A 13459-nucleotide genomic window follows, 5' to 3' on the forward strand; every position below is an offset into this window, starting at 1 on the left:
AAAAAAAAAAAAAATTAATATACTTTTTTTTATTTTGAAATTATCTTTTTCCTCCCTCTATTGCTTGCTTATTTGTTTTGGTCTCTGTTGTACATGTTAGAAGTGTTCCTCTAACACAGATGTCTGCTCAAATTTAAGACTGAGACACTGCACAGCTGATTGGGAACTCAGCATGTGAGTACATCTTATTGACTATGGCACAATCATGGCTCACCGTAGCCTCGACCTCCTGGGCTCAGGTGATCTTCCCACGTCAGCCTCCTGAGTAGCTGGGACTACAGGTGTGCACACCATGCCCAACTAATTTTTGTACTTTTTGTAGAGATGGGATTTTTCCATGTTCCCCAAGTTGGTCTCGAACTCCTGGGCTCAAACAGCTCTCTCTCCTCAGCCTCCCAAAGTGCTGGGATTACAGGCATGAGCTATCATACCTAGCCAAATCACTAATCTTCTACTGGCATTGAAGAGGGCAGTCATCTGGTTCCAGGGAATAAAGGAGAGGATCTCAGAATTTGATTCTTTTTTTTTTTAAGGCAAAGTCTTGCTTTGTTGCCAGGCTAGAGTACAGTGGCACAATCTTGGCTCACTGCAACCTCTGCCTCCCGGGTTCAGGCGATTCTCCTGCCTCAGCCTCCCGAGTAGCTGAGATTACAGGCGCACGCCACCACGCCCAGCTAATTTTTGTATTTTTTAGTAGAGACGGGGGTTTCACCATGTTGGCCAGGATGGTCTCAATCTCTTGACCTCGTGATCTGCCCGCCTTGGCCTCCCAAAGTGCTGGGATTATAGGCATGAGCCACCGTGCCCAGCATTGATTGTTTCTTAAATAGACTTTTGGTCGGTCCTGCTTATTTTAGCCACATCCTACCACCTCTCCTAGATGGCCACCTGGTGCTACCAATTCTTCAGTCTTTTGGGAGTTTTGTGATATAAATTTGAGTGGTTCTCTACTTTCCCTACTACTAGGTAGGGAATCCATTTTTTTTTTTCAGGTTTTGTAAGTTACTACTTATATATCTGTGTTCCAGATTACAAAATTTTGTTCCGATTGTTTCTCCTTGATCTCGTGGGTTTATTCCTTTACTGAAATTTTAGTAGGGTTTTAGGAGGAAGTAAGAGTTGATACTTGTTTTTAATCTGCCATCCCTAATTGGAAGCCCTCTTTTAGGAACTTTTCCTACAAGTGTTTACATGCATATTTGGCTTTAGATCTTTATATGGATGTATAGTTTTTACATAGTTATAATTCTAATACAGATACAACCTTTTTCTTTTCTTTTTTCCTTTTTCATACAGTTTTTTATATATCATTTATGACTGAGTTAATGTAGTATATGTTGTTTAGTCATTCCCTCTTATTTGTTCCAGAGTTTTTTTGTTTTGTTTTGTTTTGTTTTGTTTTGAGATGGGCTCTCTCTATGTTGCTGGGGCTGGCCTGGGACTCCCAGGCTCCAGCAGTCCTCCCACCTCTGCTTCTCAAGTAGAGTGCCTGGGCTACTTGTGTGCCTGGCTAGTGCCAGGGTGTTTTTTCAGTGTGTGTTTATAAATGATGCTGTGATTAACTCTTGTAATATCACTTTTTCCTCCCTTTCCCTTTCCCTTTCCCTTTCCCCTTTTTTTTTTTTATAGGATTTCATTCTGTCACCCAGGCTGGAGTGCAATGGTGTGATCATACATCACTGCGTCCTCTACCTCTTGGGCTCAGGTGATCCTGCCACCTCAGCCTCCCAAGTAGCTAGAACTACAGGTGCTCACCACCATGTCCAGCTAATTTTTACTTTTTTTAAAAAATAGAGACAGAATCTTGTGATGTTGCCCATCTGGTCTTGAACTCCTGGGCTCAGGCAGTCCTCCCAAAGTGTTAGGATTACCGGTGTGAGCCACTGTGCCTGGATGTATTTTTCTTTTGAATACAAGCTGTTTATTGATAGTGTTTTTGTAACTTGCTGTACAAAAATTGCTGTATTTTGTTAAACTTTATGTCTTTGTCATTTTAATAGATATTTACTCTGTTCCATTGTTTTTCTTTTTATCTTAGTGCTATTTTTTTTTTTTTTTTGAGACAGAGTCTGGCTCTGTTGCCGAGGCTGGAGTGCAGTGGCGCGGTCTCGGCTCACTGCAACCTCCGCCTCCTGGGCTCAAGTGATCCTCCCACCTCAGTCTCCTGAGTAGCTGGGACTACAGGCATGCATCACCACACCCAGCTAATTTTTGTATTTTTTGTACAGACAGGGTTTTGCCATGTCAGCCAGGCTCATCTCAAACTCCTGGGCTCAAGTGATCTGCCTGCCTCTGCCTCCTAAAGTGCTGAGATTACAGGTGTGAGCCACCATGCCCGGCCAGGATTTTTGTTTTAGAGAAGAAGTTTTAACATTTTGTATAACAGTGTTTATCTATCTTTTCCATTGTGATTTCTACTAATATTTTCTTTCCTCAATATAAGAGGACAATAGCACACTTATAGTTAGTGTGCTTTTGTCACAATATTTTATTTTTAATATGTAATGCTTTAATTTACCCAAGGTTTATTGTGGTGTGTAGTATGAACGGTTGGTCTAAGTTAAATTTTCTTGGTATTGCTGTCCACATAGCACATCAGGATACATTAAATGATTCATTTCTAATATATTATACTTGTCTTTCATTAAATTTTTACCTGTCTCTATGTGTGTGTGTGTTTATATATATATATGGCCTATGTTTAGCATCTCTCTGCTCTTAATCTGTGTTTCTATTTTTGACTCAGTATTCCCTTTTGATTGTTTCTGTATAATACATGTTAATATCTGACAAGGCTAAGCCTTCTGTTTTTAAAAGGCTTGATATTCTTTCCCATTTTATGTTTTCAAATAATTTTTAACCCATAACACTTTATAAAGTATCCTATTACTATTCCAACTGGAATTTCGTTAAATTTATAGTTTACTGAAGAAGAATCACTATTTTAATTAAATGTTGTATTATAATAATAGATGCATAAAGTATCTATTTTATTCAACTTGACTTTTGTTTCCTCAAAAAAAGTTACATAGTTTTATGTTTTACCAGTGCCCCCATTAAAGTAATCACCAAGTATTTTATATTTTTATTGCTATTATGAATGGAATATTTTTTCTTTGTATTTTTGAAGTAGAAAAATCTTTGGCTAGGATTCAGAATATCTGGTTCAAGTATAAGCTCTACATTGGGTAAATCCTTTGCATAACATTGCTGAGATCTGGTTTCTCATCTGTTAAAGGGGAACAGTGGTGTGTCTCATAGGTGGGTTTGTTTATTTTATTTTAAATGTATTTTTTATTTAAAAAATTGAGAGGGAGTCTCGCTATGTTGCCCAGGCTGGTCTTGAATTCCTGGCTTCAAGCAATCCTCCCGCCTTGATCTCCCAAAGCACTGAGATTACAGTCATAACCACCATACCTGGCCGTTTTTTTTAGTGCTTTTCAAAATTTGAGGGCAGAGCATGTGAAATTGCTTTTTAAATTATAAAACTAGAAGACAAAAGTATTTAAGTATATAGAAAAGTTATTGTTTTTGGAGCAGTATCTTATATCCAGCAACTTTTCTGAACTTTCCTATTGCCTCACATGATTTCTAAACAGCTTTATTGAAGTATAGTTTACATATAATAAACTGTACATATTTAAGGTATACAATTTGATAGTTTTTTAAATTTCTAAGCCATTTTTAAGTATATAGTTCAATGGTGTTAAGTATATTCACAATGTTGTATAACAGATCTCCAGAACTCTGTTTTTTTAAAGGAGGGGACAGAATCTCAGTCTGCCACCCAGGCTGGAGTGCAGTGCTGTGATCATAGCTCACCATAATCTTGAACTCCTGACCTCAAATGATCCTCTTGCCTCAGCCTCCCAAAATGTTGGGATTACAGGCGTGAACCACTGCTCCTGGCCCAGAACTCTTTTAATCTTGCAAAAGATTAAAACTGAAACTCTGTACCCATCAAACAACTCCCTGTTTTCCCCTCCCCCTTGGCAACTACCATTCTGCTTTTTATTTCTATGAATTTGACTACTTGAGATATTTAATGTAAGTGTAATCATACACTATTTGCCTTTGTAATAACTAGCTTATTTCACTGAACATAATGTCCTCAAGTTTCATACGTGTTGTGGTAGTATACGACAGGGTTTACTTCCTTTTTAAGGCTGAATAATATTATGTTGTATGTATATACCACATTTAATTTATCCATTGATCCATGGGCAGTTGGATTTCTTTCATTTCTTGGTTATTGTGAATAACGCTGCTATGAACATGGGTGTGCAGATATCTTATTGAGATCCTTTTTTCAATATACCCAGAAGTGGGATTACTGAATCATATGGCAATTCTATTTTCAACTTTTTGAGGAACTGCTATACTGTTTTCCATAGTGACTGCACCAACTCAAATGACTTATTTTTTTGTTTTGTTTTTTATTTTTTGGAGACAAGAGTCTTGCTGTGTCTCCCAGGCTGGAGTGTAGTGGGATGATCTCGGCTCACTACAACCTGTGCCTCCTGGGTTCCAGTGACTCTTGTGCCTCAGCCTTCTGAGTAGCTGGGACTACAGTTGTGTACCACCAAGCCCAGCTAATTTTTGTATTTTTAGTAGAGATGGAGTTCCACCATGTTGCCCAGTCTGGTCTCAAACTCCTGGCCTCAAATGATCCACCCAGCTTGGCCTCCCAAAGTGCTGGGATTACAGGCATGAGTCATTGCACCTGGCCACAAACACCGTGCCTGGTGCCTCTTTTTTGATGGACTAAGTAAACAACTGTATCTTTTGAAAAGTATATTAAATTTCTCTTAATTTCAATTATTTTTGTATCATATTTTGATGGTAGGAATATTTAATGAATTTCACAGTTCTAAGATGTTATCAATTAAAAGATGCACCATTATTTTATGTATTGATAAGAAAAAGATTAAACTGATACATCATTGATTGATTATAAGATACATCCCAATTTCAGAAATGTTAAAATATGAAATAATGTATTCATTTAAATTGATGAGATATTATATGTTAGATGCTAATGAAAATAATGAGCCTTTTCCTTAAAAAATTAATAAGGTAGAAATTAATCATTCATATTTAAATGCAGGCTAAACCTGGCAAATTGTACGCACATTTAAGCTTTTGTTTCCTGAAAGCTCACAAAAGTAGCAGTAGTGGAATTTTAAAAGGCATAAATTTGCAAGGACAAAGAGAACAAGGGAGGATACCACAGCAGATGACAATTATTGACAGTTTTTAGAAAATGAATGTCTAAGTAAAAGGGTTTTGATATTTGGTTATTGTAGAAGAAAAATTGGTAATAGGTACATGGGAAGTTACAAACAAAAACACGAGGCATTTAACTTCAGGAAATAAAAAATTATGCAAGAAAGGAAGTCATAGCAGAGTATACAGCTTAGTTGTGAACAGTGTTTATATGTTTATAATAATGCAGTTATTGAGTATTTAATTTTTTATCGAAAAGTTGGGGGAAGAGGAAGTGGGAGTGTTTGGGTGCTACAAGAGAGTTAAAGCCAAATATTTTCAAAACAGTAAGTCAACAATGTCTAAAATTGGTAAGTCAGGAATTGTCAATGTAAGCATGCCATTTAGAATTATGGAAGGATTATCACAAGAAATTGCTTAAATTGCCTAAAAGTAGTTGCTTTTGTGGAATGAGGCTCTGGGATCAAGAGGCTGCTGTTTTTATTAGGAGCCTTTTAGAACTTTTGTTTTGTTTTTTAAAACTATATATATCTTTTACTTTAATTAAAAAATGTTAAGAAGAAAAGGAAACTAGGGTGGTGATATTTGTGTTTTCCACTGAGTCAGTCAAGCAGTGCAATCTTTTTTTTTTGTTTTGAGAGAGAGTCTTGCTCTGTCTCCCAGGCTGAAATGCAGTGGCATGATCTTGGTTCACGGAGATGTAACCTCTGTCTTCCGGGTTCAAGTGATTCTCTTTCCTCACACTCCTGAGTTGCTGGGATTTCCTGCTCTTTCCACCATGTCTGGCTAATTTTTGTATTTTAGTAGAAATGGGATTTCAGCATGTTGACCAGGCTAGTCTTGAACTTCTGACCTCAAGTGATCCTCCCGCCTCCCAAAATGATGGGATTACAGGCATGAACCACCACACCTGGGTAAGCAATTTCTTGATTAGAAATGAAAGAAGACCATTTTTACTGCCCTGTGTGTAAAAGAGCTCACTTGGAATTGCTGGAGTAGATAATCACTGCGACCCACCTCTGCTTTGGGAAAGTGTTCATCAAATGTTAGTACTGTTGTGAGCCAGACATAGGTCTAGGCATTAGGAGTAAAAACAAAACAGAAAGACAGTATTCTTATATTCTTATTCTTACTCTCATCTAAACAATACAGAAATAAAGAAAAAAATTGTAAAGCCTTTTCCCTGAGCTAAATAACACTGCAAGTTTCTTTGGAAACTGGATAGACCAGTATTGTTTATTTCACCCCTCTACTTTTCTGCTGGCTTTTCAATAATTGGTTTAAATTTGGCTGGAGCAGTACAGTGTTTTGATGATGAAGAGGAAAGTGTTCAGGATCTCAGGACATTGACATTGCATGGTAGTTCTTCTTAAATATCCCCTCTGTGGCTATAATCCTCGGTGCCTAAGTGAGCCCTCACTTGTGTGGCCAGGATTGGGGAGAGACTGGCATAATCTTTCTGTTAATCACTTCCTGGCAGGACATTCATATCCTTGTACGATTCTTAGAAGAACTTAATAGCTAAATGATACTAATAATAGCTATGGATATATACTTTACAAAACTCTTAACATCTGTCATCTTTTTCTTGTACACCTGTAAGGTATTCCAGTTTTACACAGTGGAAGGGTTTACATGACTTATGCAAATGCACATTGGTAGGTGACAGAACTAGAAGTTGAATTAGTCTCTTGACTTAATTTTTTTTTTTTTTTTTGCGATAGGGTCTTGCTCTGTCGCCCAGGCTGGAGTGCAATGGCACAATCTTGGCTCACTGCAAGCTCTGCCTCCTGGGTTCACGCCATTCTCCTGCCTCAGCCTCCTGAGTAGCTGAGACTGCAGGCGCCCACCACCTCGCCCGGCTAATTTTTTGTATTTTTAGTAGAGAGGGGGTTTCACCGTGTTAGCCAGGATGGTCTCAGTCTCCTGACCTCGTGATCCACCCGTCTTGGCCTCCCAAAGTGCTGGGATTACAGGCATGAGCCACCGCGCCTGGCCCTCTTGACTTAATCTTGAACTCATTTGCCTATCCAACTATTTTTCCTTAAAAGACTCTGGGAAGTGATTTCTACCTTAAGTATCATAACATCATTGACCTTCCTTATTTCATACTCTCTCCAGGTTAATTCATGTGGCTTTCAAACACAAATCAAACTTTCTTTAATAAAGAAGAAGCCATTTTTTATTGCTTATTTTAGCTCCCTGTTATTTCCTTAAGTCTAAATTCCTGTGCCTACTTTTTAGGATTTTTCATAATCTATTGTTAGTCTGCCTATCCAGCATTATCTTTCATTGTCTCCTATTCCCTTATTTAAATCAGGCAAATTTGTTTTCTCAAATTATTTAAGCACAGACTCATTCCTGTTACCTAACTTTAGCTTATAGTTTCTCTTCTTCATTCTGTTCTTTGGGGATCCACCCAAGGCATCCCTGATAACTGTAATTATCAGTAAGTGCTTCCATTCTGACTGCCTGTATCACTGTCTGTACCATACATGTTTGCTATTACATTGTAATACAGCATTATATACCATCTTTCAGTGCTCTCTAATTGTTTACACATGTATAAAATAACTGGAATTTAAGTCCCCTGACACGAGAAACCAGATCTCTCACATATACCTAAAACAATGCCATGCCAGATATTCTTTAAATGCTAGGTATTCCAATTAGTATACTTGTTACTGGATGTATTAGTCCATTTTCATACTGCTGTAAAGATGCTACCTGAGATGAGGTAATTTATAAAAAAAGGAAGGTTTTGTTTGGTTTGTGCTTTTTTGAGATGGAGTCTTGCACTGTCACCTGGGCTGGAGTGCAGTGGCATTCTCAGCTCACTGCAACCTCTGCCTCCTGGGTTCAAACGATTCTCCTGCCTCACCCTCCTGAGTAGCTGGGATTACAGGTGCCTGCCACCGTGCCCAGCTAATTTTTTGTATTTTTAGTAGAGACAGGGTTTCATCATGTTGGCCAGGCTGGTGTCGAACTCCTAACCTTGTGATTCACCTGCCTCAGCCTCCCAAAGTGCAAGAAAGGAAGTTTAATTGACTCACAGTTTCGCACGGCTGGGGAAGGCCTCTGGAAACTTACAATCATGGCACAAGGTGAAGGGGAAGCAAGCTCCTTCTTCACAAGGCGACGAGAGAGAGAGCAAGCACACACAGAGGGAACTGCTGTTTTTAAAACTATCAGATCTAGGCCAAGTGTGGTGGCTCATGCCTGTAATCCTAGCACTTTGGGAGGTCGAGGCAGGCAGATCACTTGAGGTCAAGAGTTCGAGACTAGGCTGGCCAACATGGTGAAGCCCCATCTCTATTAAAAATACAAAAATTAGCTGGGTGTGGTGGCTCATGCCTGTAGTCCCAGCTACTCGGGAGGCTGCAGCAGGAGAATCACTTGAACCCGGGAGGCGGAGGTTTCAGTGAGCCGAGATTGTGCCACTGCACTCCAGCCTGGGTGACAGAGCCAGACTGTCTCAAAACAAACAAAAAAACCCCATCAGATCTTGCGAGAACTCCCTCACTATCACGAGACCAACATGGGGAAACCAGACCATGATCCAGTCACCTCCCACTGGGTCCCTCCCTCGACAAGTGGGGATGACAATTTGAGATGAGATTTGAGTAGGGACGCAGAGCCAGACCATATCCCTGGACACATGGCAGAGTTCATTGGTAATGATGGTGGTCCAAGTGGACAAGAGATTTTCTGAAAATGCATCTGTATCTGTTTTCATCAAGAATGTACATAATAACGATTTTTAGACTCCTTTCTCCTCTACTTCTGTTTTGGTGATAGGCAGTCGATGATGTGAAGAAAGGTTACATCAAAGCAGAAGAAAAGTCCTACCAATTACAGAAGCTATACGAACAAAGAAAAATGGTCATGGTAAGTTTATGTCCCCATAATCCCTTTATAAAATGCCCCTTCCTACCTTTTAAACCTATTGTTGCAGTCATTTTTGAAAGGATTATAATGTGGCTAGTGGCTTAACTAATTTTTAAAAAGGAGGGGAATAGGGGCCTTGATGCAAAGTCCATTGTGTTTCTCCATCTGACTCACAAAGATCTTGAATTACTGTATATTGGTACATAATTTTATTACTATTTTTTAGGGGGGTGGGGTTGGGGGGAGGGACAGAGTCTTGCTGTGTTGCCCAGGCTGAAGTGCAGTGCCACCATCTAGGCTAACTACAACCTTTGCCTCCTGGGTTCAAGCGATTCTCCTGTCTCAGCTTCCCGAGTAGCTGGGACTACAGGCATGCGCCACCACGCCCAGCTAATTTTTGTATTTGTAGTAGGGACAGGGTTTTGCCATGTTGGCCAGGCTGGTCTCGAACTCTTGACCTCAGGTGATCCACCTGCCTCGGCCTCTCAAAGTGCTGGGATTACAGGAATGAGCCACTGAGCCTGACCTATAATTTTTTTATTAATAATAACTTTTTTGATTAAATACAACAAAAGTTCTATAAAACATTACAATAGAATATAGGTAAGATTGTATAAGAACTGATATTTAGCTTTTTAACATTAGAAATTATTTTAGTCATGATTTAGCAATAGCAAAATCATTTGTTTTTACAGCTTTGATTTCTGCAGTTGCTTAAAACATTTATGCGCTGTAGTGCTCTTGGTTAGTATATGATCCTAGAATTATGCTATTTGATTCAATACTTACTAGACTCATGTAGGTATTTAAATATAAATTTAAATTCATTTAAATTAAATACAATTTAAAATTCAGTTCTATAGCTGCTCTAGCCACATTTCAGTGCTAAGCAGCCGTATGTGCACAGTGAATAGCTAGCGTATTGGACTGTGCAGGTATGGAACATTTTCATCATCACTGAAAGTTTTGCTGAACAGGGCTGCCTAGAGTATTCCTTAAATGGCTTTAAATTCATTTTCAATTTGTATCTGCCATAGATACAGGGATGGAAATTGTCAAAAATAAAATTAGTAAAGAACACATAAAAATTTCTACTCATTATAACATTTTAAAATTTCTTTCTTGACGGATTCACATGTAATCGAAGTTTTTTCAATTACACATGCTCCTCAACTTACAATGGGGTTACATCCCAGTAAACACATCTTAAGTTGAAAATATTAAATCAAAAATACATTTAATACACCTAACCTACCAAACATTATAGCTTAGCCTAGCCTGCCTTAAATGTGATCAGAACATGTATTACCCTACAGTCAGGCAAAATCATCTAACACAAAGCCTATTTTAGAATGAAGTTATTTAAACTGGTTTTTTTTTTTTTTTGAGACTGAGTCTTGCTGTGTCACCCAGGCTGGAGTACAGTGGCGTGATCTCAGCTCACTGCAACCTCTGCATCCTGGGCTCAAGCAATTCTCCTTCCTCAGCCTCCTCAGTAGCTGGGAGTATAGGCACCCGCCACCACACCTGGCTAATTTTTGTATTTTTAGTAGAGACAAGGTTTCACCATGTTGGCCAGGCTGATCTCGAACTCCAGACCTCTAGTGAACCACTTGCCTCGGCCTCCCAAAGTGCTGGGATTACAGGCGTGAGCCACTGTGCCAGGCCTAAAGTTATTTAAAGTTTTGAACAAAAATTTGAGGTACTTGTAAAGGCAGCAGAAAGTTTTTTAAAAAAATTGAAATACAGTGTCTACTGCACACACATTGCTTTCACACCATCATAAAGTCAAAAAAGCATTAAGTTAACCATTATAAGTTAGTGACCACCTGTATCATTTTCATTCTTTAGTAATGATTCTGATAAGTCATTTGAATTATTTTGGACCTTCTGTGTACTTTTCAGGAGAAAATGTTGATTCATGTACATTAATTGGGTTGGAATAAGAGTGCAAACAGCTGTGGGGCGCAGTAGCTCACGCCTGTAATCCCAGCACTTTGGGAGGCTGAGGCGGATGGATCACCTGAAGTCAGGAGTTCGAGACCAGCCTGGCCAACATGGTGGAACCCCATCTCTACTAAAAATACAAAAAGTAGCTGGGTGTGGTGTCATGCGCCTGTAATCCCAGCTATTCGGGAGGCTGAGGCCAGAGAATCACTTGAACCCAGGAGGCGAAGGTTGCACTGAGCTAAGATTTCGCCACTGCACTTTAGCCTGGGAAACACAGTGAGACTCCATCTCAAAAACAACAACAACAAAAAAGCAAACCAGTCAGCCATTGAACTTAGCCTATAATCTTATATCTAGCTAAGTTAGTTATTTTAGTCACTTATGTGATGAAAAGTAATAAATCTCTTTACCTTAGAAAATTGCCAGAGATCAGGGAGCCATCTTACCAATGTTCTATGTATCAGCGGGCTGACATAGAAAATGTAAAATCTTTTAAATGTAATTAAATCTTGTCAGGATTTTGGTTAGAAGAATTTTGCTATTTGTGAGACAGAATTTTAAAACACGACTTCACCTGTTCTTTAAGATAATGCATTGTCTTCTATATATTAATGCATGATTCGGACTCATACTACATTTGCATCTTTTTGGTGAAAAGGGCCAAATACTAACGGGCCATCAACTTCTGCAGTAATCCTTTGCCTTTGCCAAAGCCAACAAAGTTTTCTCGTTTCTGAAAAGTTAATAGAATCAAAATAATTTCATAAGGCCTTCTCATAATACCAGTGTGGAATACATACTGTTTCTTTGTATTTATAGTACTCCAAACACACTATCTTTCCATCTATGCATTCAACAAAACATATTTGTTGAGTACCAAGTACGTGCCAGGCACAGTGCGAGGTGTGAGAGAATTAAATAGGTTTGCGTTTTGCTGTGGCAAAATATAGAAAATCTGAATTTAATGAGCACAGTAATCTATTATGAAGTCATTTTTAGACTTGTTTATATTTTGTAATCACCCAGGTAAAAACTCAAGTATAGTTGATAGACAGATATGTTTCCCCATGGTCTTTTGCCATTGTTATAAAATAGGCTTAAACGTTTGTGGAATTAGATTGTCTTGAAAACCTAGTGCCAACGTATTTCTGGGTACTAGCCACATGATATGATAGTCAGATTTTGAAGAACATCTGATCAAAGTTTGAATTTTATAAGTATAATATGTATTCAAGTATCAGTGTTCAAAGGCATTAGCCTAGCCAATATTAGCTCATGGCCAATACATTGAAACTTCTCACATGGGCCCTTCTGAGCCCATAGGCCTTGATGCCATTAAACATGGCAACTAAGTATGGTGAAGAGGCCTACGATTAGGTGAGTTGACTACAATTAGTAGTTGTCACATCACTATGAGACCTGCAGCAACACAGTGAACTTCTCAGTTTTAGTTTCTTTTCTGTAAAACTGGGATATTCAGATTATCAGCTATTAAGTAGAATCTTGACAAAATACACCAAGATCCTTAGAAGGTAAATAAGCTTTGTGTAAGTTCCCCGTCCTCCAAATCTCCAAATACAGAAGAGAGCTCACATCTGTGCATAGTTTATAATACCCAGTGTGATCAAAAACATTTTTTGTTTTATACTTAATTACAAAATTAGACTGAATCTCAAATTTGGATGGTTGAGAATATAATATACAAGAAATAATGTTTTCTCTTCTCTTCCTTCCTCCCTCCCTCCCTTTCTCTCTCCTCACACAAACAATAGACATGTGTAAATTATGCTTTTCTTATGTTGAAGTGGCCTGATTTTGCCATTGTTGAACAGATAAATAAAGAGCTTTTGTGTTTCTCTACATAATTTGTATTGATTTCACCCAAGGCAGCATGTATGTCAGTTTTTCTCGAAGTATGGTCTCCAGTCTACTTACATGGAAGACACTTTTGAAGCTACTTAAAATGCAGATTTCTAGACTCCACACCACATTTACTAAGCCAGAATCTCTGGGGGTAGGTCCTAGGGAACTTTATTTTTAAAAAGCACACTGGTGATTCTGAAATTCTGGAACATTAGGTGCTTCAGAATCACTACTCTGATTCTGGTTTTGGGAGAGTTGGCTCTTGAGGTTCTTCTCAGTCCCTTATTTCTATTTTGGACCTGATTTGACCCTTGGCAGGTTGTTTGGGAGAAGAGTTAGTTCTCTGGAGTGGACCTTAACACATTCACCTAAAGTGTTCTGCTCTGTTAAGCATGGAGTCTCTGCTTTAAAAACTGTCGGCCAGGCGCGGTGGCTCACGCCTATAATCCCAGCACTTTGGAAGGCCGAGGCGGGGAGATCACGAGGTCAGGAGATTGAGACCATCCTGGGTAACACGGTGAAACCCCGTCTC

The 13459-nt window shown here is 38.8% G+C and overlaps 1 protein-coding gene across 2 annotated transcripts in view; it reads left to right on the forward strand.

Annotated features, from left to right (window-relative positions):
- The window catches only part of SNX27 (sorting nexin family member 27), a 57685-nt gene that overhangs the window by 36540 nt on the left and 7686 nt on the right, over nucleotides 1-13459 (forward strand). For both annotated transcript variants that reach the window (XM_011937888.1, XM_011937887.1), the window contains exon 7: nucleotides 9025-9114. In XM_011937888.1, coding sequence (XP_011793278.1) covers nucleotides 9025-9114 — 90 coding nt within the window. The remainder of the gene's footprint in view (nucleotides 1-9024; nucleotides 9115-13459) is intronic.

This window comes from Colobus angolensis, unplaced genomic scaffold, assembly GCF_000951035.1.
Source record: "Colobus angolensis palliatus isolate OR3802 unplaced genomic scaffold, Cang.pa_1.0 Scaffold169, whole genome shotgun sequence".
Classification (NCBI taxonomy): domain Eukaryota; kingdom Metazoa; phylum Chordata; class Mammalia; order Primates; family Cercopithecidae; genus Colobus; species Colobus angolensis.